The sequence below is a fragment of the Musa acuminata genome, chromosome BXJ1-3 (assembly GCF_036884655.1).
Source record: "Musa acuminata AAA Group cultivar baxijiao chromosome BXJ1-3, Cavendish_Baxijiao_AAA, whole genome shotgun sequence".
NCBI lineage: Eukaryota > Viridiplantae > Streptophyta > Magnoliopsida > Zingiberales > Musaceae > Musa > Musa acuminata.
In genome coordinates this window covers 5,645,759-5,669,752 of record NC_088329.1, presented here as the reverse complement: position 1 = coordinate 5,669,752, position 23,994 = coordinate 5,645,759, and the positions used below count along the sequence as shown (strand labels likewise).

The 23,994-nt window shown below is 40.4% G+C and overlaps 6 protein-coding genes across 6 annotated transcripts; 4 read left to right on the top strand and 2 right to left on the bottom strand.

The window, feature by feature from the left end:
* Positions 1-922: 922 nt before the first annotated feature.
* On the bottom strand, positions 923-1,405 carry LOC135636011 (leucine-rich repeat extensin-like protein 6). Its single transcript, XM_065147524.1, has one exon. The coding sequence runs from the start codon at positions 1,403-1,405 to the stop codon at positions 923-925; it is 483 nt and encodes a 160-aa protein (XP_065003596.1).
* Positions 1,406-3,319: 1,914 nt separating this feature from the next.
* Positions 3,320-3,931, top strand: LOC135618742 (uncharacterized). The gene has a single exon (XM_065119918.1). The coding sequence runs from the start codon at positions 3,378-3,380 to the stop codon at positions 3,783-3,785; it is 408 nt and encodes a 135-aa protein (XP_064975990.1). The 5' UTR covers positions 3,320-3,377; the 3' UTR covers positions 3,786-3,931.
* Positions 3,932-7,963: 4,032 nt separating this feature from the next.
* On the top strand, positions 7,964-9,077 carry LOC135618744 (chaperone protein dnaJ 6-like). Its single transcript, XM_065119928.1, has 5 exons — positions 7,964-8,193; positions 8,286-8,376; positions 8,458-8,531; positions 8,612-8,668; positions 8,860-9,077. The coding sequence occupies exons 1-5, from the start codon at positions 8,083-8,085 to the stop codon at positions 9,007-9,009; spliced, it is 483 nt and encodes a 160-aa protein (XP_064976000.1). The 5' UTR covers positions 7,964-8,082; the 3' UTR covers positions 9,010-9,077.
* Positions 9,078-13,598: 4,521 nt separating this feature from the next.
* LOC135618749 (pathogenesis-related protein 1-like) lies at positions 13,599-14,400 on the top strand. The gene is made up of 2 exons (XM_065119936.1): positions 13,599-13,856; positions 13,935-14,400. Exons 1-2 carry the CDS (start codon positions 13,673-13,675, stop codon positions 14,231-14,233), a joined length of 483 nt encoding a protein of 160 aa, XP_064976008.1. The 5' UTR covers positions 13,599-13,672; the 3' UTR covers positions 14,234-14,400.
* Positions 14,401-18,652: 4,252 nt separating this feature from the next.
* Positions 18,653-19,429, top strand: LOC135618738 (pathogenesis-related protein 1-like). The gene is made up of 2 exons (XM_065119905.1): positions 18,653-18,894; positions 18,976-19,429. Exons 1-2 carry the CDS (start codon positions 18,711-18,713, stop codon positions 19,272-19,274), a joined length of 483 nt encoding a protein of 160 aa, XP_064975977.1. The 5' UTR covers positions 18,653-18,710; the 3' UTR covers positions 19,275-19,429.
* Positions 19,430-23,031: 3,602 nt separating this feature from the next.
* Positions 23,032-23,801, bottom strand: LOC135636781 (pathogenesis-related protein 1-like). Its single transcript, XM_065148816.1, has 2 exons — positions 23,563-23,801; positions 23,032-23,481 (listed from the first exon to the last, which is right to left on the bottom strand). Exons 1-2 carry the CDS (start codon positions 23,744-23,746, stop codon positions 23,183-23,185), a joined length of 483 nt encoding a protein of 160 aa, XP_065004888.1. The 5' UTR covers positions 23,747-23,801; the 3' UTR covers positions 23,032-23,182.
* Between the last annotated feature and the right edge of the window lie 193 nt (positions 23,802-23,994).

Below are 23,994 nucleotides of genomic sequence, written 5' to 3'. Positions count from 1 at the left end.
ATTCGCCGTAGAATAAATCCGACGAGGATATGTCATTCACGGGAAAGCCATTATTGGATGTCACATTTTTTGAGGTGACGTACCAAAAAAGTGTTCGCCCGGACGCTCGCTTCAAGACTGACTCAGAAACAACGTCCTCCAAAGGACGCTGGAACCTTCTAGTTTCTTCGCGATACACGATGTAGCAGACCTCCTTCCTTTATTTTCTTTTTTTTTGACCAAACTCACCCACCGCCAGAACACCGCCCTTGACGTTACGTCCCTTCGCTAAATGTCGTATGGGTCCCACATCCGTCTCCTATCATTGGAGGGGTAGACAGGTCGGTGGCGCCAGGACGCAACACACCACGACTGCTGTCATCTTTACATACTAGCCGTTCAACGTGGAGAACACTAACCGCCTCTTAAAGTGAGACCCATCACTGGTTGAAGCAAGAGGACTAAATAGTAAATGCGTTATCACTGTAATTACCTAAAGCAAAGATCGACGTGGGCTGCAATAACTCCACGAATTCTGCTACCCTCCACCCACCGTGACGAGGAACATTAAGATAACATCGCCAGTTCTGTTCCCATCAAAGGCGTATGAAATCAAGCGGCAATTATTGCGCGTCCTCATCATTCTCGAAGCAGACCGTGCCACCAACCACCAAACTCCTCCCCATGTGATGCACATCGGCCCATCCCACCCCCCACCCACATGTCCACTCTACTCTTATCGATGCTTCCATGTGTGTGTGGATCAAAAGAAAAAGAAATACCCTTATAATTATTACAGTAAAAATTGAACTATAATATGACTAAATTACAGATTGTGTCAACAGAGTACATATCTGGAAATCGAGAATTACTGCTGCAGATGGAGATCGTGTGTTGATCTGAGCGCGAGGGGCATTTTGGGGGTATTTGTGGAAGAGTACTCCTACAGGAGGAAGACGAAGAGGAGAATGGAAGAGAAGAGGAAGGGGGATGAGGGATTTTGGAAGGGGACGGCACCGGAGTAGTAATTTGAGGGAAGGGGAGGGCTGTAATAGTAAAAGGGGAAGTAGGGTAGGAAGGGATTTGGTGGCGGCGGCGCCTTATAGTAGACGTTGGTCGACGGAGGGTAGTAATAGCCTCCGCCGGAAGGGGGGGCAGGTGAGGTGTAGACGTACGGCGGCGGAGGGGAGTAGTAGTAGAACGTGCCGGGCGTGGACGACGGCGGCGGAGGGCACTCGGCGGTGGACGGTGACGGCGGCGGAGGAGGAGGAGCGGGCTGGCAAGGGTTGTCGCAGGAGGCGCACATTGTGCAGGAGGTGCCGTCCCGGACGGCGGCCCTCGACGCCATCACCGGCGGCGGGGAGGCGGCGGCCGCGAGCAGCAGGAGCAGCGGGATCAAAGCTCGGGGAAACGGGAGGATCGCCATCGAACCTTTCCCCCTCGCGGTCGCCGAGAGAGGGATAGAGGGAGAGTGACGCGAGTGAGAGAGACGGGGGATGGTTCCTGAGGCGTGTGAAATAAGACCGGGAATGGGTGGGGTTTCTTCTGTCGATTCTGCCCCTCCAATGCTTTCATTTTCAAGTACATGTCCTCTCGCACGCGAGACACACATGTGAAGAGCGGGTTCACGCGTGTGAAACGGGATTCGAGTCTACCTTGGCTTCGAAGCGGATGAGGCATGCGGTCACACGTGCGATGGATAGATGAATCGGGTGGGGACGCGTGCCGTAGAACGCGCAATAAGTTGTGGTGGCCTTTATTAGGTGGAAAAGCGAGGGAAAAGCGAACAGTGGGGCTTTTGAGAGGGAAGGGGGCGCGCGGATGGGTCCTCTTTACAGTGCGATCCACCTTTTGTTGCCTCGTGTTGGTGGATCCTTTTGGAGTACTACTACTGTATCACAACCTTGCAAGCTAAGACATCAACACATACAAGCAAGCTGGCTATGATTTGATTCGGCATCTTAGATGTACTTGTTGCTTAGCTTCATGAAGTCGAAGAGATATCTCCTGCCTTGGTTTCAGATCGGTGTCTCCCACGGCAGCATTGCAGAGGGATAGGAACCTTTTTTGCGTGCGATATGCACACTTTCTACTATTTATTATTTGTATTAATTACACAGTTGTTTATGACGTGTCATCCATATCCACATGGTGGTGATGGTATGATACGAATGGTTTGGGATTACCATTTGGCTACCAATCACAATGTGTACCAGATCATCATGTCAGCTCCACATGGACACCATTCTTGTGTCACATCGATGACAATGCACAACCATACCATGTCAACCTCATTAAGAAACCCTGTTCCATTACAAATTTCTTGTATTGCATATTTGCATATGAAAAGTGAAATAATGACTTCAAAAGGTGACAATTATATCTTATTAGCTAATTCATAAAGTGTAGCCTCGAGGTCCTAAATATATTGTTAAAGATGCTTACTATATTAGTTAATCTTGACTGATAGACCATCGTAAGGTTTGACCTTGAATCCCTCCTTAGTCATTTACCATATGCAAAAGAAATAAAATTTCAAGTGCATAAATAATGTTTGTAATTTTTAGCACATTAATAGAATATAGAGTTATAATGGTGAAGATTGTTGGAAGGTACACTTTTTTACTTAGCAAAATGTCTTCCGATCACAATAATAATAGATATAATTAGGCATCTGTTAAGTGAAATTAGAAAGTGAAATATGATGAAAATAATAGAAGATAAGAATAATTATCGAAGAAGTTTTATTAAAAAATTTTTATTAAGGAAGTGAAAAAGCTTAAATACATTAACAATATCCTCCTATTTATATAGATTAGGAAGAAGAATTAAGAGTAACTTTTGAGCTCTTTGGTTTTACTAGTTTGGCTCATACGTCTTTGATTGGGGTTAAGAGTTTATTTCGATCATTTATGGTAGTTTCAAATATTTTTTAATATTTGATCATAGTGATCAAAATATTATAATAGATCAAAAATATTGTAAGAGATAAAATATTATAATAAATAAGAAAAATTATAAGAAAAAAATAGGTTTTTTCAAATTAGGAATTATATTTAAAAATAATAAAATAGAATATATCAGTTGAAAAATATCTAAAATATAAATATTTTATAGAAAAATCATATTTTTATTTATATAGTAATTAAATAAATCATAAACCATCTTTTCGAAGACCAATTAAGATGCCGAGCCTAATGTGTTGGAACTACTACGCCGCGTGAACGGTCTCGATTAAACAGTGAGGCCACCGCGGCCCCATTAAATGGTCACCTCGCTGCTGCTGAACCACCGCGAGTGATGCCATCCCGCTGCTTTAAATGCTCACTAACCCGTGTCGACTCGATCCATTAAATATACACGCTGAAGGAGGAGGGACGAAGAAGCGACGCGGGCAGATGGAGTCGTACAAGGGCGGCTTGAAGGGGTACTGGAAGCGGCGGGGGTACCACCGCGCCGACGGCGGGCAGGGCCGGCGGCGCCTTTGCAAGGCGGAGCTCGGCGGGGGAGGTCGGCGGCGGCGCCGGTTCTGGCGGATCAAGATCTCGCCGCGCCTCGGCTTCCTCCGCGCGGCCTCTCCCCGGAGGATCCTCGCCCGGATCCGCGACGCCTACGTGCGGATGATGCTCGGCTTTGCCAACTGTGTCGCCTACGGTGGCTACGGCTACGGCGGGGTCGAGGTGACGGGTCTCCCCCGGCCGGCGCTCAAGGAGTACGACGAGAAGGTGCTGGTGGAGATCTACAAGTCGCTCGTGGTCCGGGGGCCGGTCGTGGCTGCCGATGGCGCCGTCGCGCTCCGGCGATAGGTGCGCCCTCCCCTTCTTCGTCGGCGTTGGTTTCATTTCTCGTGCCCTAGTAGTAACTAATGGTGTTGAGCTATTTCGTGTTCTAATTTCACTGTCCAACAAGAAATTGTAATATAAATAAAAGAATATTCATAATTTTCTGGAAACTCCTCTTGACAACGTACGACCGTGATTTGGTTTGATGTTCTTTGCATTCAAATCAACGGTGCCTGTGAGGGGTGCCTATATATGTACGACCCTTTCACCCTCGCGGGGCGTGACAACAGCAGCCCTCGTTGATGGGTCCGACGGAAAAGAGAGTAGGGAAGGCGGTGGTAGACGCGGTATGACAGATAGGTGCCTCAGTGGCTATCGCTGGTAGCTGAGGACTGCTTAAAATCACGGCTATTTACTTGATTCTTTAAGGATAGGGGACCGGATTTGATATTGACGAATTGGAGTTTCCGGCGTTGATGATTACCTTACGGTGAGTGGACGGGAAATGCGTTAGGAAGGCGACAGGTGAGACGGTGGAATCTTTTTATGAGTTGGCTTTTCTTCTCTGTGGAGAATACCGCACACCGCACACCGAATACTGAGCTCTGTCGTCGAGCTCTTTATTATTAGTGAGCTCGTCGTCAAGTCTTGAAGGCGTGCATGCGATTCATGCCAACCGGATTTCAATTTTTTATAGTCGAATTTTTTATGAATAAAATTGTACGTCAGATTCAGATGATATGAGTGTCCGTATGTGAGGTAGGGTTGTCAATGAGTCAAAGTTTTCACTTAACAAGGTTTATTTACTCTTTATGTCTGTTCGGGATGGATTTAAAATATAAAAATTTTAGTTTGGATTTGCGTTTTGAGTTCTTAGTTTACTATTTTTGTTTGGTTTAAGTATAAATAATTAAGTGACCTCACACCTTATCATACAAACTCTTATTTATTGTCATCAGATTAGTATGGCATACAACTATGTTAATTATAATATTTGATGGTTCAATCAATTGTTCTTCACACTCAAGATAATTTTAATTTATCATCAAAAACTATCATCATGAAAGTTCTTAGATATGTCACTTGGGAGTTCTTTATATTCAAATAACTTATTTTAATTCATTATAAAAAAATATTATTATAAAATTGTTTAGATATGTCACTTGGGAGCTCTTTTCAGATACGATTATTTTCAACCTTTCGAACCCTCTTGTTAATTTTACGGTAAGTTATTTATCAAATACACCTTAGCGTAATTTTACAAAGAACTTAGTTACTTCCTAACGTTGACGCTTATGACGAGTTAAGCTAGGTTGGCTCCAAATTCTCAACACATTGACAATCGAAACTTATCATAGTAATATTAAAATTTACAAAGATAAATATATTCGAATCAAGTCAGCACTAAGAGGGGAATGAATTAGTGCTTTCAATAAAAATGATGATTTAAAGATTCGTTCGATAAAGTTTATATCCAAAAAAAATGTTTAAACATTCGTAAGTGATTGAGGGCAGTGAGCAAGTAAATCAGTGAGTGATGAGAATGAAAAGTATGAAATAAATGACATAGAAAGAAAGCACATCAGATTTATAGTAGTTCGATTGTCGTGGCCTACATCCACTTTTGATTCCTCCTCTATTAAGGCGACCAACGTCTACTAACGATCTTTCTTCAATGAGTGAAGACCAACCACCCTTTTACAACTCTTTCTCCATTTTACAAGTTTAGGAGAGAACCTTTTACAAACCTCATACCACTCTTAGATTGATCACAAAGCAAAAGAAGATGGAGGTGGATACTTAACACTTTTTCAATACTTTTATAATCAAAATCTCAAACTTCTGTTCACACTTTTCGTGCTCTTTTATGCAGAAAAAAGTGGGGTATTTATAGGCCCCAATAGTTTCAAAAATGGAGCACATCCCGGATTTTCGAAGTACTAGCGATGATGGTATCATTGCTTGCAAATTAATACTGGGCGATACCACCGCCCAATTTGGGTGATATGACTGCCTAACAAAGCCTATGGCGGTACCACCGCCTGATAGCATTAACCGTCGACGATACCACTGCCCAGTCTTGATGGTACCACCACCCAGACAACTTGGGAGGCTAAGCCTCAGGTGGTACCATCGCTTGACGTGGCTCCAAATAGCTGAATGAGACATCCAACCGGTCCAATTCAACCCTATTAAAGGCTCAATTGGCCCCTAATTGAATTAGTAAGATTTTTTCTAAAACTAACTCAAATTAAAATCCTAACTACGATAGTTAAGATAATTACGATACACGTAATCTAAGTTGTTTGGCATGTCAATTGTTCAATCGAACTCTCGGTGAACTTCCGGTGAACTTTTATTGCATCGTCCAATCCTTTGGTATATCGTCAATTCATCTGACCCGATGCTCGATTATTGACTTCAACCCAACTTCAATTCTTCTTTCTCAGTAGTTAGTCCAGCATCACTTGTCTTAACACATGGATTAGACCATTAATTCATCAATTAATTTCATCATCAAAATTCAAGATTTAACAAAAATATACTAATTCTAAACTTTAAAAAGGATAAAATAAGGTGATATTTAAACTTTGAACGTAAAAAAAAAAAAACGTTGAGCAAAATAGGAAACAGTTCTCTACTGCTTAATCTCTGTTTCATCCCTTGCTGTCAATGTTGGTACCAGTTTCACTTATATATTATGCAAGAGAGTCCGGTTGGATAAGCTATCTTCTCAAAAGAGTTGGCCAACTTGGATGGTCATTGGATAGGCATCAACGGTTCCTTCATGTATCCAACTTGGATTTGAATAACCATTAATGAATCATTTACCTCATGAATGTATAAGAAAAGGGCTTTCACATATCTATCCTTTTCAAGTTTGTAAATAGCATATTTGTCTTTGATACAAGTAAAGTTTGGTTCATCTTTCAAGCATGTATATATTGCATTTTTGTAATCCAAAAAAATTGTCTCTCCCTCCTACACATTCAAAATTTATTCTGTAGTTAGCTAATCAACTATGAGTATGGAGGAAAAGAAAGAAGATAAAAGCTGCAATTGAGATGCTCTTCTTCCACTTGAGGAACATGAGGTCTCCAATTGAAGTGGAAGTTGATTGGAATCTAACTTGATAAATGAAATAGTATTGGTTTCGAGAAAGATTATTCAAAAAATGTACCAATATTAACCCTTGATCCTATTCTAATCCTTTGTCCGAATCGATAAATTTCGATCAAAGATAATTATTTGTGATCTCAAACTGACTGCTCCTTCCACTTAAATTGGACTACTAATGGGTCCTTCTTATAGCAAGTAATTCGCATGTAATGCATATAAAAAATATATATATAAGATAAATCTCTCAAATTCAAGCTAGAAATTCTTATATATCCTCTCACGTAAACCTTCTCTCGACCTCTCTAAATAAACCTATTCCTTTCACTTATTTATATATTGTTGTTCATAGCTTTGATTACACATATTTAATAGTCCACTGAGTGCCGGTCTTGCAGCTATTTTTGTCTCGTGCAATTGCTTAGCACTATTAATGTTTCTTTCATGTGGGGTTATGTTGTCACCTCATTATCAATCAAGCATTGCTAGTTCAACTTGCTGTCTTCGTTCGTCTTCCAAATTAGGGGTAGATTCATTGTGTAACATACCTCATACTAACAACTGGGCTCCATAGATTACCATATCCTTCTCTCTTTCGTTCATTCATTCATCTGTCCCCTCACACGTTGTGTTTCTCCTCCTCATCTTACTTCTAACCTTCTTCACCAATCAATCTATTAGCCTTGTAATCCTTATTTACAGTATTTATACTTTTCTATAATTACTACTTCCATAACAAAAATAAAATCTATGGACAAAGATCAGCATATCAAATAACAATTAAATATTATAAAATTTATTTTTATTTTATTTTATTTTTAAATCAATTTAAAATTGAATCGAATCGTCAACACAGCGGCAGATGAACACGCGTTAGATGTGGTCGATGTCAAATCTGCCTTGCGTTAGATGTGCATATCCAACACTTGGACATGTGGTAGACCAAACCATATGAACACTGCGTGGCAGTTTAGATAATAAACGTCAAGTATCGGGGCGTTTCGTGTGACTACCAGGAAAATATCTCCCGGCCTCGAAACTCTCGAACCTTCACCCCCTTCCTCTTTATGCTGCCCCCGGAACCTTAGCCTCACATTGCCCTTTAAAGAAATCCAAACCCCGCCTCAGATATTTTCTCGCACCCCGCCCCCGATCTCCCTCCTGTAAGGCACATTAATGCTATAGTGGTGATCGATCTCCGTCCATGGACGCTTCCGGGCCCGGATCCGACGGCTCCTGCTACTACTCCCTCCTCGGGATCCGCCGCAACGCCTCCGCCTCGGACATCCGCTCCGCCTATCGCTGCCTTGCCCTGGTACGTCGCCCCCATCATCTCTTCCCTCGTGTCTTCTTCCTTTTGTCGTTGGGGTTTCTTCTGATCACTGGGGTTTCCGAGGGGTTGGGCAGAAGTGGCACCCGGATCGGTGGGCCAAGGAGCCGGCGGCGGCGTCGGGGGAGGCGAAGCGGCGGTTCCAGCGGATCCAGGAAGCCTACTCCGGTAAGTGACGGTTCTTGTTTGTTCTCCCGACAAGCTAATTACGCAGTCATTAACGGAGGCTGCGGTCTGATGTTCCCGCAGTGCTCTCGGATAAGGGCAAGCGCGCCATGTACGACGCCGGCTTCTACGACCCCCTCGACGACGACGGCGACCAGGTTCTCTTTCTTTTTCCGTTTTACTAAAAAGAAATTATCACGAGTTTTGAAAAATAATGTTGGTTTTTTTGGACGGCCAGGATTTTTCTGATTTCATGCAAGAGATGCTGGCGATGATGGACGGGGTGAAATCGGAGGTAATCTCGTTCCCCTCAGTTAATCTGCGTGGATCTTAAAGAGTTTTCTGTACGTGGCACTGAATCAACCGTTGGTTCCAACCCGCGTTGCGGGCGAAGAGTTGATTCAAATGACGAGAATTCCCCTGAATTTTCAATTTCTTTCATATTTTAATTGGAAAATAATAATAATAAAATACGATAACTGGCAGAAGCCGGACACGTTGGAGGACCTGCAGCGTATGCTGGCGGAGATCGTGGACGGCGATTCGGGGAGCAGCGGCACCGGGGGCCACGCGAACGGCCGTCGGGTGCCGTCCGATTCGTCTAGGAGGAGCCGCAGCGGCCCGATACGCAGGTGAAGTTTCTGATCTCTGACCCGGTACTTGATTGGAAGAAAAAGACGCAATAAAGGAGGGAATTTGTTCTACGGAGTCGAGTCAGTCGCCATGGTCGATATTTTTGTGTGTCCTTATCGTCAAAGAGGACTGTAGTAGGTAGATGATGACCGCCAATTGCACGCACGCTTCTTGTGCGTAGCTGCTTTAGAGGTTCCACACCATGGGGTGGTCCAGATCTGCAACTGGCATAGGAATCGGTGGCTGTGGAATCGGGGAATCGTTTGATGTGGGGAGCAGATCTGAAGAGATTTATTCTTATTCGCATGGGTCGTTTTAACAATGTCATCTTGACAGACACAATAGTTTTATTTGATTCTTCGCTCTTCGTTGTGGTGATCGAAGAATCTAAATAACTCTTTTGGGGTGAGAAAGTGGGTTTAACATCGTTTCACATGGATCCTTTCTTGGGTACAAGAAATGTCTGAGATAGCATGGCCTGCGATAATATGTTGGGCCTATGAGATGACCCCATTAAATAATCTTTGAGAAGTTGACCCGAACTGATCATTGGCATGTTATGTTTATTGTCATCGGATCGTTGGTTGAACCAATGAATCAATCGATAGAATTGCATGTTTTAATTAAAATTATTGTCAAATAATTAATTATAGCAATGTACTATAAACATGCTTAATATGATAAAATGTAAATAGTACGAAATAATTGGAAAGCCTTAAGCACCAAATGCCAAAGTGAATACGAACGAAATTAAAATATAAAAGATTGTTATGCCTTACAATATAATAAAAATCAACTATACTATCAAATATCAACTAATTAAGTTGAAAGTAACAATATTTTTATACTATCTATCATGTTAATTGAGATAGTTTTATTGAAATAATTTTTATAGTATTGCAAACGAACTCTCAAATTGGATGCGGTAAGATCACTAACAAAACTCAAAAAGACTCGAAGAGGTGAGGAGATCATCCATCTTATGCCACGAGAAGATGACTAACAAAAGCCAACTTGAAGAGGGTGAAGAAATGTAATATCTAACACATAAATGGGGTTTGGAGTCTATTTCCAATATGTGAAAATTCCATGACGACAACAAACATGGTTTACCGATTGAGAACTCGGTTTTGCCTTTCTCATCGTCTAGTTCTTGTATTCTTTGGCCATACAAGAATGGCGGAAAGAAGGAAACCAAGGAAGATGTGATCCCTTCCCAGTATATATATTCATGACTAACTAACAAAGGATGTCGGTTCGGGTTAAGGGTATATCAATTATTCGGTCGAAGGTACATATTCGGACCGGACTTCTTCGTCTCGGTTGGTTCTTTCGAGCCGGGCTTGACATGTGATTTGGTTTATGCGGTCAATAACCGACTTGATCTTGATAGCTATAATAAAGCTCATTATATTGCTTGTAATGTAGCGATGAATAACTTGTAATAAGACTACTTTGACATATCGATTCTTAGACTTCAAAATTTTATATTGAAAAAAATTTCTATATTTATGAAAGTAAAATATTTAAATTTATTTATCATAATGTCATCAGTTTTATCAACGAAAGATAGAGCACATGCAACATCCAGGAATAATACAAAAATAATAAACAAAAAGATAATTTTAACATTCTCGGTTAAGGCATTTGCGTTAGTGTCGCTCAGCAATTCACCGCTTTACAATTACGTCGAGAAAGGGAGAGGATGGAAGATATGACATAGTTAAGCTTGTTGTCAAGGATGTGGGTGATGGCCGTCACGGGTTGCTCATCGTCAACTCGTCGTCCACGTTGACACAAGTCATAAAGCAATCCATTGATCGTATTTCGTCGATTCAAACCGGCCTAACCGCATTGGTTTCACCCACATGGCCCTATATACCTCCTACGATTGAAAGTCGAAGTTCTCACTCTCTAAGGCATTGGCATTTAAGAAGACAAGTGGGGCAAGGCTTTGTAGGTTGTAGCACGAGATCAATATTGTCTTCACTATATTATGTAGCTAGCGCCAGTCAATCCCTAAAAGCCTCCTCGTGACCCACCTTGGAACACTCCGTACAAGAACCCATGAGACGATGTGGGGGAGGATAAAGAAGAAGTAGACGCCTTTCAAAAGAGGTGCTTTGTCGTGATCGATGAGGATGCCATTGCATGGAACCCAAGTGTCGTTAGCGTGGAAGAGTGGGCCGGCACCATTGTGAGTAGTAAAAAGCATGACAACAAAGATGCCCTCGACGTCGATGCTAACAATAACATTGAAGTAGTTGGAGATCGTGGCATCGAGGTTATCGAACTTAGACCTAAGGGCCTACTTAAGGTGCACGAGGGTCATTCCCAAGAGTTTCCCTCACATCACACCGCCACCACCATTATCGATGTAGAGCACGCAGACCTTGCCCCTTTGGATCCTGACGTGAGGGGGTGCCACGGATGTTGCCTCCCTTTGCCTCACCTCCCAACATCGCTCTCCCTCCTCTTCCTCATCCAATGCCACTCTCCATCTGCATCACTCTACATCTGTGTCTACGGGCATTAGCAGAAGGTGAGGCATTTGTGTCGGCACAGCACCATCGTACATTTGTTGATATGACACAAGACCTTTACCTTACCTCCCACTGTTATAGTTGCATAATGACTTTGACATAGATATCTCACCTAGAACATTAAAATTATCTTTTTTGCCAATCATTTTTATGTCATGTACATGCTATCACACCGTCACATGTTGTATCTTCTATCGATAAAATTAATGACATTAGATTAAATGAGATTAAATATTTTATTTTTATAACTATATATATTTTAATATAAATTTTGTAAGTCTAATGATCAAAATGATCTAACTAAAAGAAGTAATATGTAATTACCTCTCTCAGTTGTCATCAATCATAGTGATAAGGTTTACTAGATGACAAAATCCTTTACTATCTTTTCCTATAAAATTACTTTTATCATAACTTTTAATTATAACACTTATAAAAAAAAATAACTGACATGGTTAATTAACCTTTAATCAATTTTGGACCTTAGGATTAGATATTATTTTGCAGAAGAAATAGTTCATAACATGAGAATACCCACAGTAAAATAAATCATTTCGTAAGATAATCCAAACTTAAAAGAATTATTTTACATGCTTCCTAGCGATCATAAAGAATTATTTTTCGGTAAATTTTTGAAAAAAGCTTGTTTTTTCTATTTTCCAATATGTATTTTATTTTTAAATCCTTTGACGATGCTCCTTTTTTTATCTAATACCCTATTTGTCCTCTATTTTTCTATGGACTATCTATTTTTCCTCTATTTTTTCTAAAGACTATCTATAAGATGAGCTGATATAGTTACAATGTTTTTAATACTGTGTTATAGTGTTTTCAACAATATAAAAAATATTATAATGTAATAAGTATTATATCCATTGGAAAGGGAAAAAAACAAATATAGGTGGATGACTATCAAATCAAGGATATTTCAGTTATTAGAAAAAAGAAAATATTAGAGAATTCTAGAAATAAGAAATACTATTTGAAATATATAAAAAAGATGGTTTTTTTTAGGAGAACGCACAATTCTCTTAGAATAAAACCCTAACATCCTCTCTCATCCATACTAAATTTTTTTAAAATACATACGGTATTTATATACCATACATTCCTTGATGTTTAAATATTTCCTTTTTCCCGAACAAAATAATTTTTCAGATATAAAACCCATGCTAACTTTTTCACCAAATTTGCATGCAATCAAATTAACTATCAATCAAGAATTTAACGAACACATGCCAATGGAAGTAGAAGTCAAGCTGTAGTATAAAACAAATATCGCTCTCCCACATATTTATGATATCTTCTCTAATTTGTTAGGTCATGTCACACTCAAGAACCAATAAAGAATGAATTTACCGATAAGTTTTGTTATTGCCTTAATGCCAGAGTTGGTACGATTTGATTCTATTTCGAAGACGCAAGCTGATCCTAAAGGCGCACGTGATAGTCTTAAGAGGTGGTTGGAGTGGGGGAAAGTCTGGCTAATGCATTCCCGAGATGTTACTTGTTTGTTCGAAACGGACTCTTCAGTAAACCGTGATGGTTTGAGCTTTCTTGGGGTTCTTGAGATGAATCGAGGTGAGCATTGGCTTCGCTAGGATCCCTACACAAGTGGTCGTGTTGAGGAAATTCTCGATTCGACCCCTTCAATGGTAAAGTTAGTAATGGGAATGGATTAGTGAAAAAAATAATTCATCCCTTTTTAAGTTTTTAGGGATCAGTGAAAAAAAAACATGGACGGTCGATGACGGGAGGCTGATCGGTACCTTCTCTTTCGGTTGCACTTAGTCATCCCCATTCTCTTTCGGTTGCATTTAGTCATCACCATCTACAATTTCTACTATGGTGGCTCGTATCATATTTAAGAACACCCAGAGATAAGAATATTAATAATGTATTTATATTCACTCCCCTTTCCTCTAGAAATAGTAACGTAATTACTTCGGTCAAAACATAGCACCGCAACAACGCTGTACTACTTTGACACGCAAAACTCCCATCACCCACCTACCGTGTCGATCACCCTATAAGTACTGACATAGAGATCATCGTCTTCCACACCGCTCCTCACCCCAATAGGCTTCATTAGCTAGCTCAGCCTTTTCCATCCTCCAAACCCCATGGCTTCCGGTTCTTGGACGCTCGAGATCGAGTTCTCCGTCCAGGCATCTCGCATCTTCAAGGCCGCCGTCCTCGACTGGCACTCCTTGGCTCCCAAGGCCGTGCCGGAGTTCGTCGTCAGCGGCGTCGTCCTCGAAGGTGAAGGCGGTGCCGGATCCGTAAGGCAGCTCAACTTCTCACCGGGTAAGTACTGCTACAAGCACGATATATATTGGTCTGCGTCGCAGACGGCATGTGTCAACGACGCTATTCTCTCTGCAGCAATACCATTTGGGTACGTGAAGGAAAGATTGGACTTTGTGGACGTGGACAAGTTGGAGTGCAAGCAGACGCTCGTGGAAGGAGGCCACATCGGGAGCAAGCTGGAGACGGCGTCGACCCATTTCAAGTTCGAGCCGAAGGCCGGCGGCGGGAGTGTGTTGAAGGTGGTGTCCACCTACAAGTTCTTGCCCGGGGTTGAGGACAACGAGGGGGAGATAGTGAAGTCCAAGGAGACTTTGACGGGGATCATGAAGGCCGCAGAAGCCTACCTGGTGGCCAACCCATCAGCCTACCCGTAGAGCTCCATGCGTGCTCTCTTACGTATATGGAGTGTGATCAGGCTTTGTTGTTTCTTTCAGCATATGCGAAGGTGTCTGTGCCCGAAATCAGTTCGAGTGTGTTTTAGTCGTCTGCCAAACAATAATAGACTGTGAACGAATAAAAGATCATACTCTTTTCTGCTTTATGGTGTATTCGCTGTGTCTGTTCGATCACTTACTTTTCCATTTCTTTTCACTTATAATTATTGCCTCTGTTCCAATTGTTAGATGGGATACTGAAGTGAGAGAAGTGCGTGATATTTATCAAAGTCCGATTTTGCTCCTATACTTAAGAAACTTGGGTGGAGCCGAAAAGTTTTGAATGATCGAACGACGATCTATACAAATATCGAGATTAGACGAGATTTTCGAACCGAGAAGTTTTGGATGATTGATTGATAATCTATACAAATATCGAGATTAGATGAGATTTTTAATATGAACTGCTCGAGTCGGTCACGAAATAAAAAGTGAAAAAAGTAAAATTTTTGACTAAAATAATAACCAAACTTGATTATTGTGGTCCAATGAATTTTTTTTAATGGGTTTAACCAAAAGAAATATTTGTGGTATAAGTAAAAGCTTCCTTCAGCATTTTATATTATGTTGATATTTATATAACTCGATCGATGTCCTATCCTCTTTTGTTGATTATGCTACTGTATTGTCATAGATTTAGTTGATTATGCTACTGTATTGTCATAGATTTAGTTGTTTATGTCTAAGTCGTGTAGCACCATTGCGTGTTTATTCGTAAAAAATGAGCCTATTTGAAATTATGATCTTTTAAGGACTCGCACGGGTTAGAGGAAGTACTTAACTCAGGATCCCATAAGCAGCCATCTTAGTAAATACTTAATATGTAATGTAAATTATAAACATAGGCTTTACAAACTTTGAATGGTTGTACGACAAAAGGTTCAAGATAGTCCATCACAATCAAATGTCCCCACAAGCGAACATAATACTACTACGAAACAATATAGCAAACTAGCCTTAGATATTACCCCAAAGGCCTATCCAACCATATGCCACCTAAGTAGCTCCTAAGTGCTGTGTTGGCTTATACTCTATACCACTCTACGGGGCTAAAAAACTCTAACGATGATTACTTGAATATCATATTTTTGGATAATTTTGCCTTTGCATGACGACTGTATACAATCTACATTTATAAGACTGAAACGACCATAAAAATGAACCAAAATGGAGCTATCAAGCTTAATGCAAGTACTCTATATATTGTGAAAAAAAAATAACAAAACCGAATGACACATATATACACAAGCATTACATTAAACATCTTATTTGTAGCCTGGTCTGTGATATTTTTCTCCCACTTATTATTTCAGCATCCACATCGAAGCCTTTGCACTTTTACTTTAATTGCAATGTCTCTTAACTTTGAGCTGCTCTTTACTACCATTGTTGAGTAGTCGAATTTTGATCCACTAACGTTGCTTCAACTCGTCAATGATTATAACTCAAGTGTGGGGCCAATCGAGTTGTGATGATCTTTGTTGGTTTTTACGAATCCCTTAGATGAAGAAAAAGATATTCATTATTATGCATTAGTCTCTCAAATATCTCATGCCATTTGAATTACGGGGATGCTTGTTGGAGCTTTAACGAACATCCCTTTGTGGACATTAAAACTTTTGAGGTCTTTCTTTCGTAAGATTTGTTTATTGATTCCTCTTCTACTTAGTTATTGCCTTTGAGTATATTTACATCATTTTCACTTTCGATTGACATTCTATTAAAAAATAAAATAGATAGTTTACTCTCGATAGAACTGATCATCATTAGTTATGATTTAATATCTTTTATCTTCTACTAAGTTTCTTCGAATGATCTTTAAACATGTGTAGAGCTCTTCTGCTATAGAAATAAGAGAAATGAGCACTCAGTTTTATCCAATATTTTAAGAGTTGATAAGATAAAGATTATTTGACTTCGCTTGCCTCCTTGAGAGTTATACTTCATGCTTCGAGTTGATTACTAGCATTTGTATTTTCTTTGCTCATACTTCTGAAGTACCTAAAGTGTTTGCACTCATTGCGTTGAGTTGGTTACTGTAATTCGCCTCCTCGTTTCCATTGAACTTTTGGAATGCAAGAAGTTTTACCCTAAAAGAGTAAAATTTCATCCAGACTTGGAGCAAGTCTTTGATAGTTTTGGTTAGCTATGGAATCGTACCATCTTCTCCATCATTTTTGTCGTCTACTCCTTTGAGTATAAAAGATATAGCATAATGTATTGCCTACTTCATTCTTTGGTTGAGCACTCCTATATCGATCCGAAGTATCTCATTTTCGGCTATCTTGATAAGAATCTTGTCGACATCGATCTTATGACCATCCCATCCTTTGTGCACTATGTGTTCTTCCTAGTTCGCTTGTCATTGTAGTGTCTCTCGTGTGAAGGATTTATCATTTTTCTTAATGTCAATCTTGGATACTCGCTCCTCTAAGTGACTCGTTTCCCTACATCTCTACACCTATATATCTTAAACGATTGTGCATGTTAACTACCCTCAATGCAACCCCACTAGGTGTCTCATATTTGCATGTCACATATTTCTAAGTATACTTATCATACTCTGATTTTATTTATTATAGACTTGGTTAGTTTTGCCAAAGAAATGCAACACCCTTGCATTCTCATTCGTAAAGGGTTAACCTCCCTGAAACCTCTTATGGTTCTCTTAAAGACTTAAAAGAAGAAGATGGGTTAGAGAAAGTGTTTAACTCAAAATCCTACAAGTAGCTATTTTAGCAAACACCTGATAAACAGTATAAATTATAAATATAAATTTTGCAAGCATTGAATAATCATGTGACAAAGAGTCTGAGGTGGTCCTGGGCGACTAAAGATCCTCATAAGTGCTCACATAATACTATTGTGGAACTTGATAACAAATCATCTTTAGATATTACTCAAAAGGCTAATCCAGTCATGTATCACCTAAGCAGCTCATATATGTTATACTGGCTAACACTCCACGTCACTCTACGGAGCTAGAAAACTCTCAAAATGACTATTTGGATGACTTATTCTTGGGTAATTTTATCTTTATGCAATGGCCATACATAACTTATATTTATAAGACTGAAATAATCACAAAAACCAACCAACATATGACTGTAAAATCTATTATAAGTCCTCTATATGTTATGTAAAACATGAACATAATCGAAAGATATAGATATACACAAGCATTACATTGAACATCATATTTATAGCTTTATCTATAAGTTCTCATAATTATTATTAAACTTATTTATCTTATTTCTTGTATAAGAATATGCCATCATCATCCGATTTTTTCTAATAAGCCAAGACTCTATCAAAGATTTCAAAGGCCTTAATATTAAAAAAAAATTATAGAAAGATTATGAACAAAAAGAATCCCAATCAAACGCATAAAATACCCAAAAAAAAAAGTAAAATCGGAACAAATGCTTCATGAAACAGAGAGATGATGACGAAGGATATAGCAGCCACAACGAAGAACGGCACAACTGATTCTCTCAGCGAGTCATCGAAATGGAGAGATGAAAACGTTCTCAATGTCTTGGCGAAATACATTTATCATATTTTTCATCTTTATACTACAATATCGGTCACCTGTTTTTCTTCCAATCCATTTCTACTTCACTCGATCGATGTCTCTTCTATCGTCAAACCATTCAGCTCGTTAATATGCTCTACTCCTTCACTAATAACCCTCCCACCTCTAATTATAGGTGTGTATGATATGATATGGACTCCCCAAAACATACTAATTTATATATTTTTTATTGATCCATCAAAATTTAAAGGTTCTAACAATAACAACAACAACGAAATTGTAAAGTATGACGATTGATCTCACCCCACATAGTTCTTGTGATTTCATTATTGTTCTCACACAGATTGAACAATAAAAACAAACAAAATTGGCAAAAGCTTTTTTCTTTTTCATTTCACATTTGGTTTAGTCACACATATATTTTTATTTTCTAATTTGTTGGACCATGTCACATTCAAGGCCATATAAATTACAAATTACAATGGGTTACCTATCTAGATTTTCTACTATATTGGACCATCTCATACTCATCACCCAATATAAAATACTATGTACAACAAACTGGTTGGTGAAGTGCTGCGTGCTCTTCCACATACATTTCATCTACATATCTAGATTTTCTATTGTGTTATACTTTGTCATATCTAAGAACTTTTCATTCTTAATTTAGTCAAAAGATTTCTTCCCACCTCCCAAAAGTAATATATAGATAATTCCAGCCAATAAGATCATACCAACAACGCTGTACAAGTTTGACATGCAACCATACCGCCATCTACCATGATGTCCATCTCCACCTATAAATACCCACCCCAAACCTCATCTTCCTCACCACCTCAAGAAGCTTCATCAGCCCAGCCTTCTCGATCCTCCAAACCCCCCATGGCTTCCGGTTCTTGGACGCTCGAGATCGAGTCCTCCGTCGAGGCATCTCGCCTGTTCAAGGCCGCCGTCCTCGACTGGCACTCCTTGGCTCCCAAGATCGCGCCGGAGATCGTCGTGAGCGGCGCCGTCATCGAAGGTGAAGGTAGCGTCGGGGCCGTGAGGCAACTCAACTTCTCACCAGGTAGTGATCCACTTCCATCATCCCTTTGACTTGCGTTACAGCAGGGAGCATACGGTAACTAACGTTACTGTGTGTCTGCAGCATTACCATTCGGCTACGTGAAGGAGCGGCTGGACTTTGTGGACATGGACAAGTTCGAGTGCAAGCAGACGCTCGTGGAAGGAGGCCATATCGGGAGCAAGCTGGAGACGGCGACGTCTCATTTCAAGTTCCAGCCGACAGCCGGTGGGGGATGTGTGTTGAAGGTTGTGACCACCTACAAGCTACTGCCCGGGGCTGAGGACGACCAGGGCGAGACGATGAAGTCCAAGGAGACGGTGACCGGAATCATCAAGGCCGCGGAAGCCTACCTGTTGGCCAACCCTGACGCCTACCTGTAGAGCTGCATGCTCTCTCTCTCTCTCTCTCTCTCAGGCTTTCGAGTTTCTTTTCTTTCAGCATCACAAGGCAGTCATGGAGAGAGTGAGTGCGTTTGGTTGTCGTATTAAACAACAATATATTGTGAACGAATAAAAGATAATGCTCTTTCTAGATACGATTGATCTGTTCACTGTCGCAAATTTCTCCTACAGAATTCAATGTCAGAGTCATTTGCAATCTTTATAGGTGATGAGTTCTCATGATCACTATGGACTCATTGTAGTCTATAACAAAGTGTTGATGAAACTACTAGTTTTATAGGTGACGTGCTAAATCAAGAAGAGTTAATCTGAATTGATATTTATATCGAATAATAAAAATCTGACTTAACAATCTATCAAGATAAATCAATAAATAAATATTTATCAATTCAAATAAGTATCACGCTGTTCTCATCTACCAGAAGAAGTGGGTCAATGCCAACCAAGAAAGTCAAAAGTGTAGAACCGGAGAAGCTCATGTTTTCAGAGAGAGAGAGAGGTAGGTCACAAAGTCAACCAAAGACCAAGTGTGAGATTGAAAGAAGAAAATAGCTTAAACCAACCCCATCTTCATCTTCATCATCATCCATGGAATTAATTAATAAAGAAGCTTTTTTGACCACCTAAGGTCTTCTAATAGAACAAAAAGGATTCAAAGTAGCTGCGTTATAATGTCAAGCCAAGTTTGACTACGAGCTCACTGCATGTGGCTGGGAGTAGGTGAGCATTTGACTATTAGTCTTCGTCAATCGCTTATGGCTTCACACCGTTTTGGTCGATCCCAATGCAAACAAAGAGCTGCCTAACTTGCAGGAATACTAGTTTTTGGTTGTATCACAGTAATATAGAAAGGATCCCACCCTCATCTTGCAGCTAAATTATGAAGCTTATAAACATATGATTTCCATGTTCTTTTCAGCAATTTTTTTGATGAATTATCAGAAAAAGTCACTCTTTTTTGGTTTTTCCTACACCTCATTTTCATATTGCTCACAGAGAATCTCATATTTGTCATAATCCTTCAAAATATTCTTATGATAAAATAAGCAATATCTAATTGTGAATCGATCGAATCTCTCATGTATGAGATCTATCATTTCATTTACAGTATTTTTTATATCTCCATGAAAACACTGTAAGCATATTAAAAAATACAGTAAGTGTATTAAAAAATATTATAACCGAGACAAGTTGATTCAAAATTCAAAAGAAACTAAATAATATATAAAAATAAGATTTGAAATTGATAAGTAGATGAGATTTCCCTAACTGTTGAGGAAATCTCTCTACTCTGTGGAGGGAAATCCTTTAACCCGTTGAGGAAACTTCTCCTTCTAACCTGTATATAAAGACGGAGGATATGTCAATAACATTCAACATTGAACCCACCACCTTCACTCAAGCCCAAAAATCTCTGCATTGGCGTATTGCCATGAGCGAGGAATATAATGCCCTCCTCCATAATTCAACATGGGATCTAATTCCTTTTCATCCTTCACAAAACATCATCGGGTGTAAGTGGGTCTTTAGAATTAAGCGGAACCCAGATGGCTCAGTTGCTCGATATAAGGCACGCCTGGTCGCCAAAGGGTTCCATCAACGACCTGGAGTTGATTTCACTGAGACGTTTAGTCCTGTTGTTAAACCCACTACAATCCGGCTTATCTTGAGTCTGGCTACCACTAAAGGCTGGCAATTACGACAATTGGATGTTAATAATGCCTTTCTACAGGGATCTCTATCTGAAGATGTTTTTATGCAACAACCCCCCGGTTTTACTCATCCTCAGTATCCACAGCATGTTTGCAAACTTCGAAAAGCCATTTATGGACTTCGTCAGGCTCCGAGAGCTTGGTACACTCAACTTAGCTCATTTTTGACTTCTGTCGGCTTTCTTAACTCCAAATCTGACACTTCGTTGTTTCTGCGACATCATCATGGAAACACAGTGTATATTCTGGTATATGTGGATGATATTATTGTCACAGGCAACAATCCCGCCAGCATCCAAGCGTTCGTCAAACAGCTGGCAGCTCGATTCTCGCTTAAGGATCTCGGACCCTTGAGCTAATTTTTGGGCGTCGAAGCTACCTTCACATCTTCCGGTCTCCTTTTATCACAACGCAAGTACATTCAAGATTTGTTATTAAAGACAAACATGCAGGATGCAAATGCAGTTACAACCCCCATCTCTACTAGCGGTTCTCTCAAATTATCAGATGGAAGTCCTGCTACGGAACCCACTCAATACCGGCAAGTTGTTGGCTCTTTACAATACTTAGCTCTCACGCGTCCAGACATCTCATTTGCTGTGAACAAATTATCACAGTTTATGCAGCAACCATCTACTCTACACTGGTCTGCGGTTAAGAGACTTCTACGATATCTTAAAGGGACTCTAAATCATGGACTCTTTTTTCGTAAACACTCTCCACTTCGTCTTCATGCATTTGCCGATGCTGATTGGGCGGGCAACCTTGATGATAGAACATCCACATCGGGGTATATTATCTTCCTTGGTGCTCATCCAATCAGTTGGAGTTCTAAGAAGCAAAAGACAGTCGCCCGGTCTACAACTGAAGCTGAATACCGTGCCATTGCCGCTACCACTGCAGAACTCAATTGGATCACGAATCTTCTCCAGGAACTCAACATCGATTCCACTCCTACAATATATTGTGATAATATTGGAGCTACCTATCTATGCGCTAATCCGGTATTCCACTCCCGCATGAAACATATTGCTATTGACTTCCACTTTGTACGTGATCAAGTTGTCCGCCGTCAACTCCGTGTTTCTCATGTTCATACAGCTGATCAATTGGCCGACTCACTTACGAAGCCTATAGCTCGTAAGCTGTTTGCATTACATCAGTCCAAGATTGGCCTCCTTGATAGGAGCACCATCTTGCGGGGGCATGATAAGTAGATGAGATTTCCCTAACTGTTGAGGAAATCTCTCTACTCTGTTGAGGGAAATCCTCTAACCCGTTGAGGAAACTTCTCCTTCTAACCTGTATATAAAGACGGAGGATATGTCAATAACATTCAACTTCTTCTTCTACAACTCATTTATCTCTTTATTTTAACAGAAATAAGTATTTGGTTTAGGATAACCAAATAATAAACATTTATAATAATATGCTTATCATATTTTTTTAAACATAATAATTTTATTAAAAAATATTATAACTTAAAAATTAGTTTGATGTACTCTATGGATCGGTCGCGCGATAGAGTGCTATATCAAAAAGGATGAAAGTTTTCGCGATGTCATTTTAGAGGTGTTCCGAAAAATATTACAAATCGAAACATCGATTGGGAAATATGAAAAGAGAAATACTTTTGACAAAAAAAAGTCTAAAAAGAAGGAGGTTTTTTCCAAAAAAATCACCTACTGAATTAATGTATATATATCAAAAGGAATTCAGTCAAAAGAATTTGTTCTTTTTTTTTTTACGAATTAATTGAAATAAGACAGATTGATATGAGGATAGGAGAGAATTGGTCAAACCACAAGAAAGAATTGGCCCACCGCAACGTTAGGATTCGTGCGACCTACTCGTTTACTCACTTTACCATGATTGACTCTTCTTAATTAGCAGTTTCATCAACACTTTGTTGTAGACTACGATGAGTCCATAGTGATCATGAGAACTCATCACCTATAAAGATTGCAAATGACTCTGACATTGAATTCTGTAGGAGAAATTTGCGACAGTGAACAGACCAATCGTATCTAGAAAGAGCATTATCTTTTATTCGTTCACAATATATTGTTGTTTAATACGACAACCAAACGCACTCACTCTCTCCATGACTGCCTTGTGATGCTGAAAGAAAAGAAACTCGAAAGCCTGAGAGAGAGAGAGAGAGAGCATGCAGCTCTACAGGTAGGCGTCAGGGTGGGCCAACAGGTAGGCTTCCGCGGCCTTGATGATTCCGGTCACCGTCTCCTTGGACTTCATCGTCTCGCCCTGGTCGTCCTCAGCCCCGGGCAGTAGCTTGTAGGTGGTCACAACCTTCAACACACATCCCCCACCGGCTGCCGGCTGGAACTTGAAATGAGACGTCGCCGTCTCCAGCTTGCTCCCGATGTGGCCTCCTTCCACGAGCGTCTGCTTGCACTCGAACTTGTCCATGTCCACAAAGTCCAGCCGCTCCTTCACGTAGCCGAATGGTAACGCTGCAGACACACAGTAACGTTAGTTACCGTATGCTCCCTTCTGCAACGCAGGTCAAAGGGATGATGGAAGTGGATCACTACCTGGTGAGAAGTTGAGTTGCCTCACGGCCCCGACGCTACCTTCACCTTCGATGACGGCGCCGCTTACGACGATCTCCGGCGCAATCTTGGGGGCCAAGGAGTGCCAGTCGAGGACGGCGGCCTTGAACAGGCGAGATGCCTCGACGGAGGACTCGATCTCGAGCGTCCAAGAACCAGAAGCCATGGGGATTGGAGGATCGAAAAGGCTGGGCTAATGAAGCTTCTTGTGGTGAGGAGTGGTGTGGAAGACGATGATCTTTGCGTCAGTACTTATAGTGCGAACCGGCATGGTAGGTGGGTCGTGCTTGGGAGTTGTTGCATGTCAACGATGTACAGCGTTGCTGCGTTGATTCGTTGACTGCAGTCGTTCTTTATGGAGGGAAGTAGTAATCTTCTATATGAAATGTCGGATGGAGAGCATGCGAGGTTTCA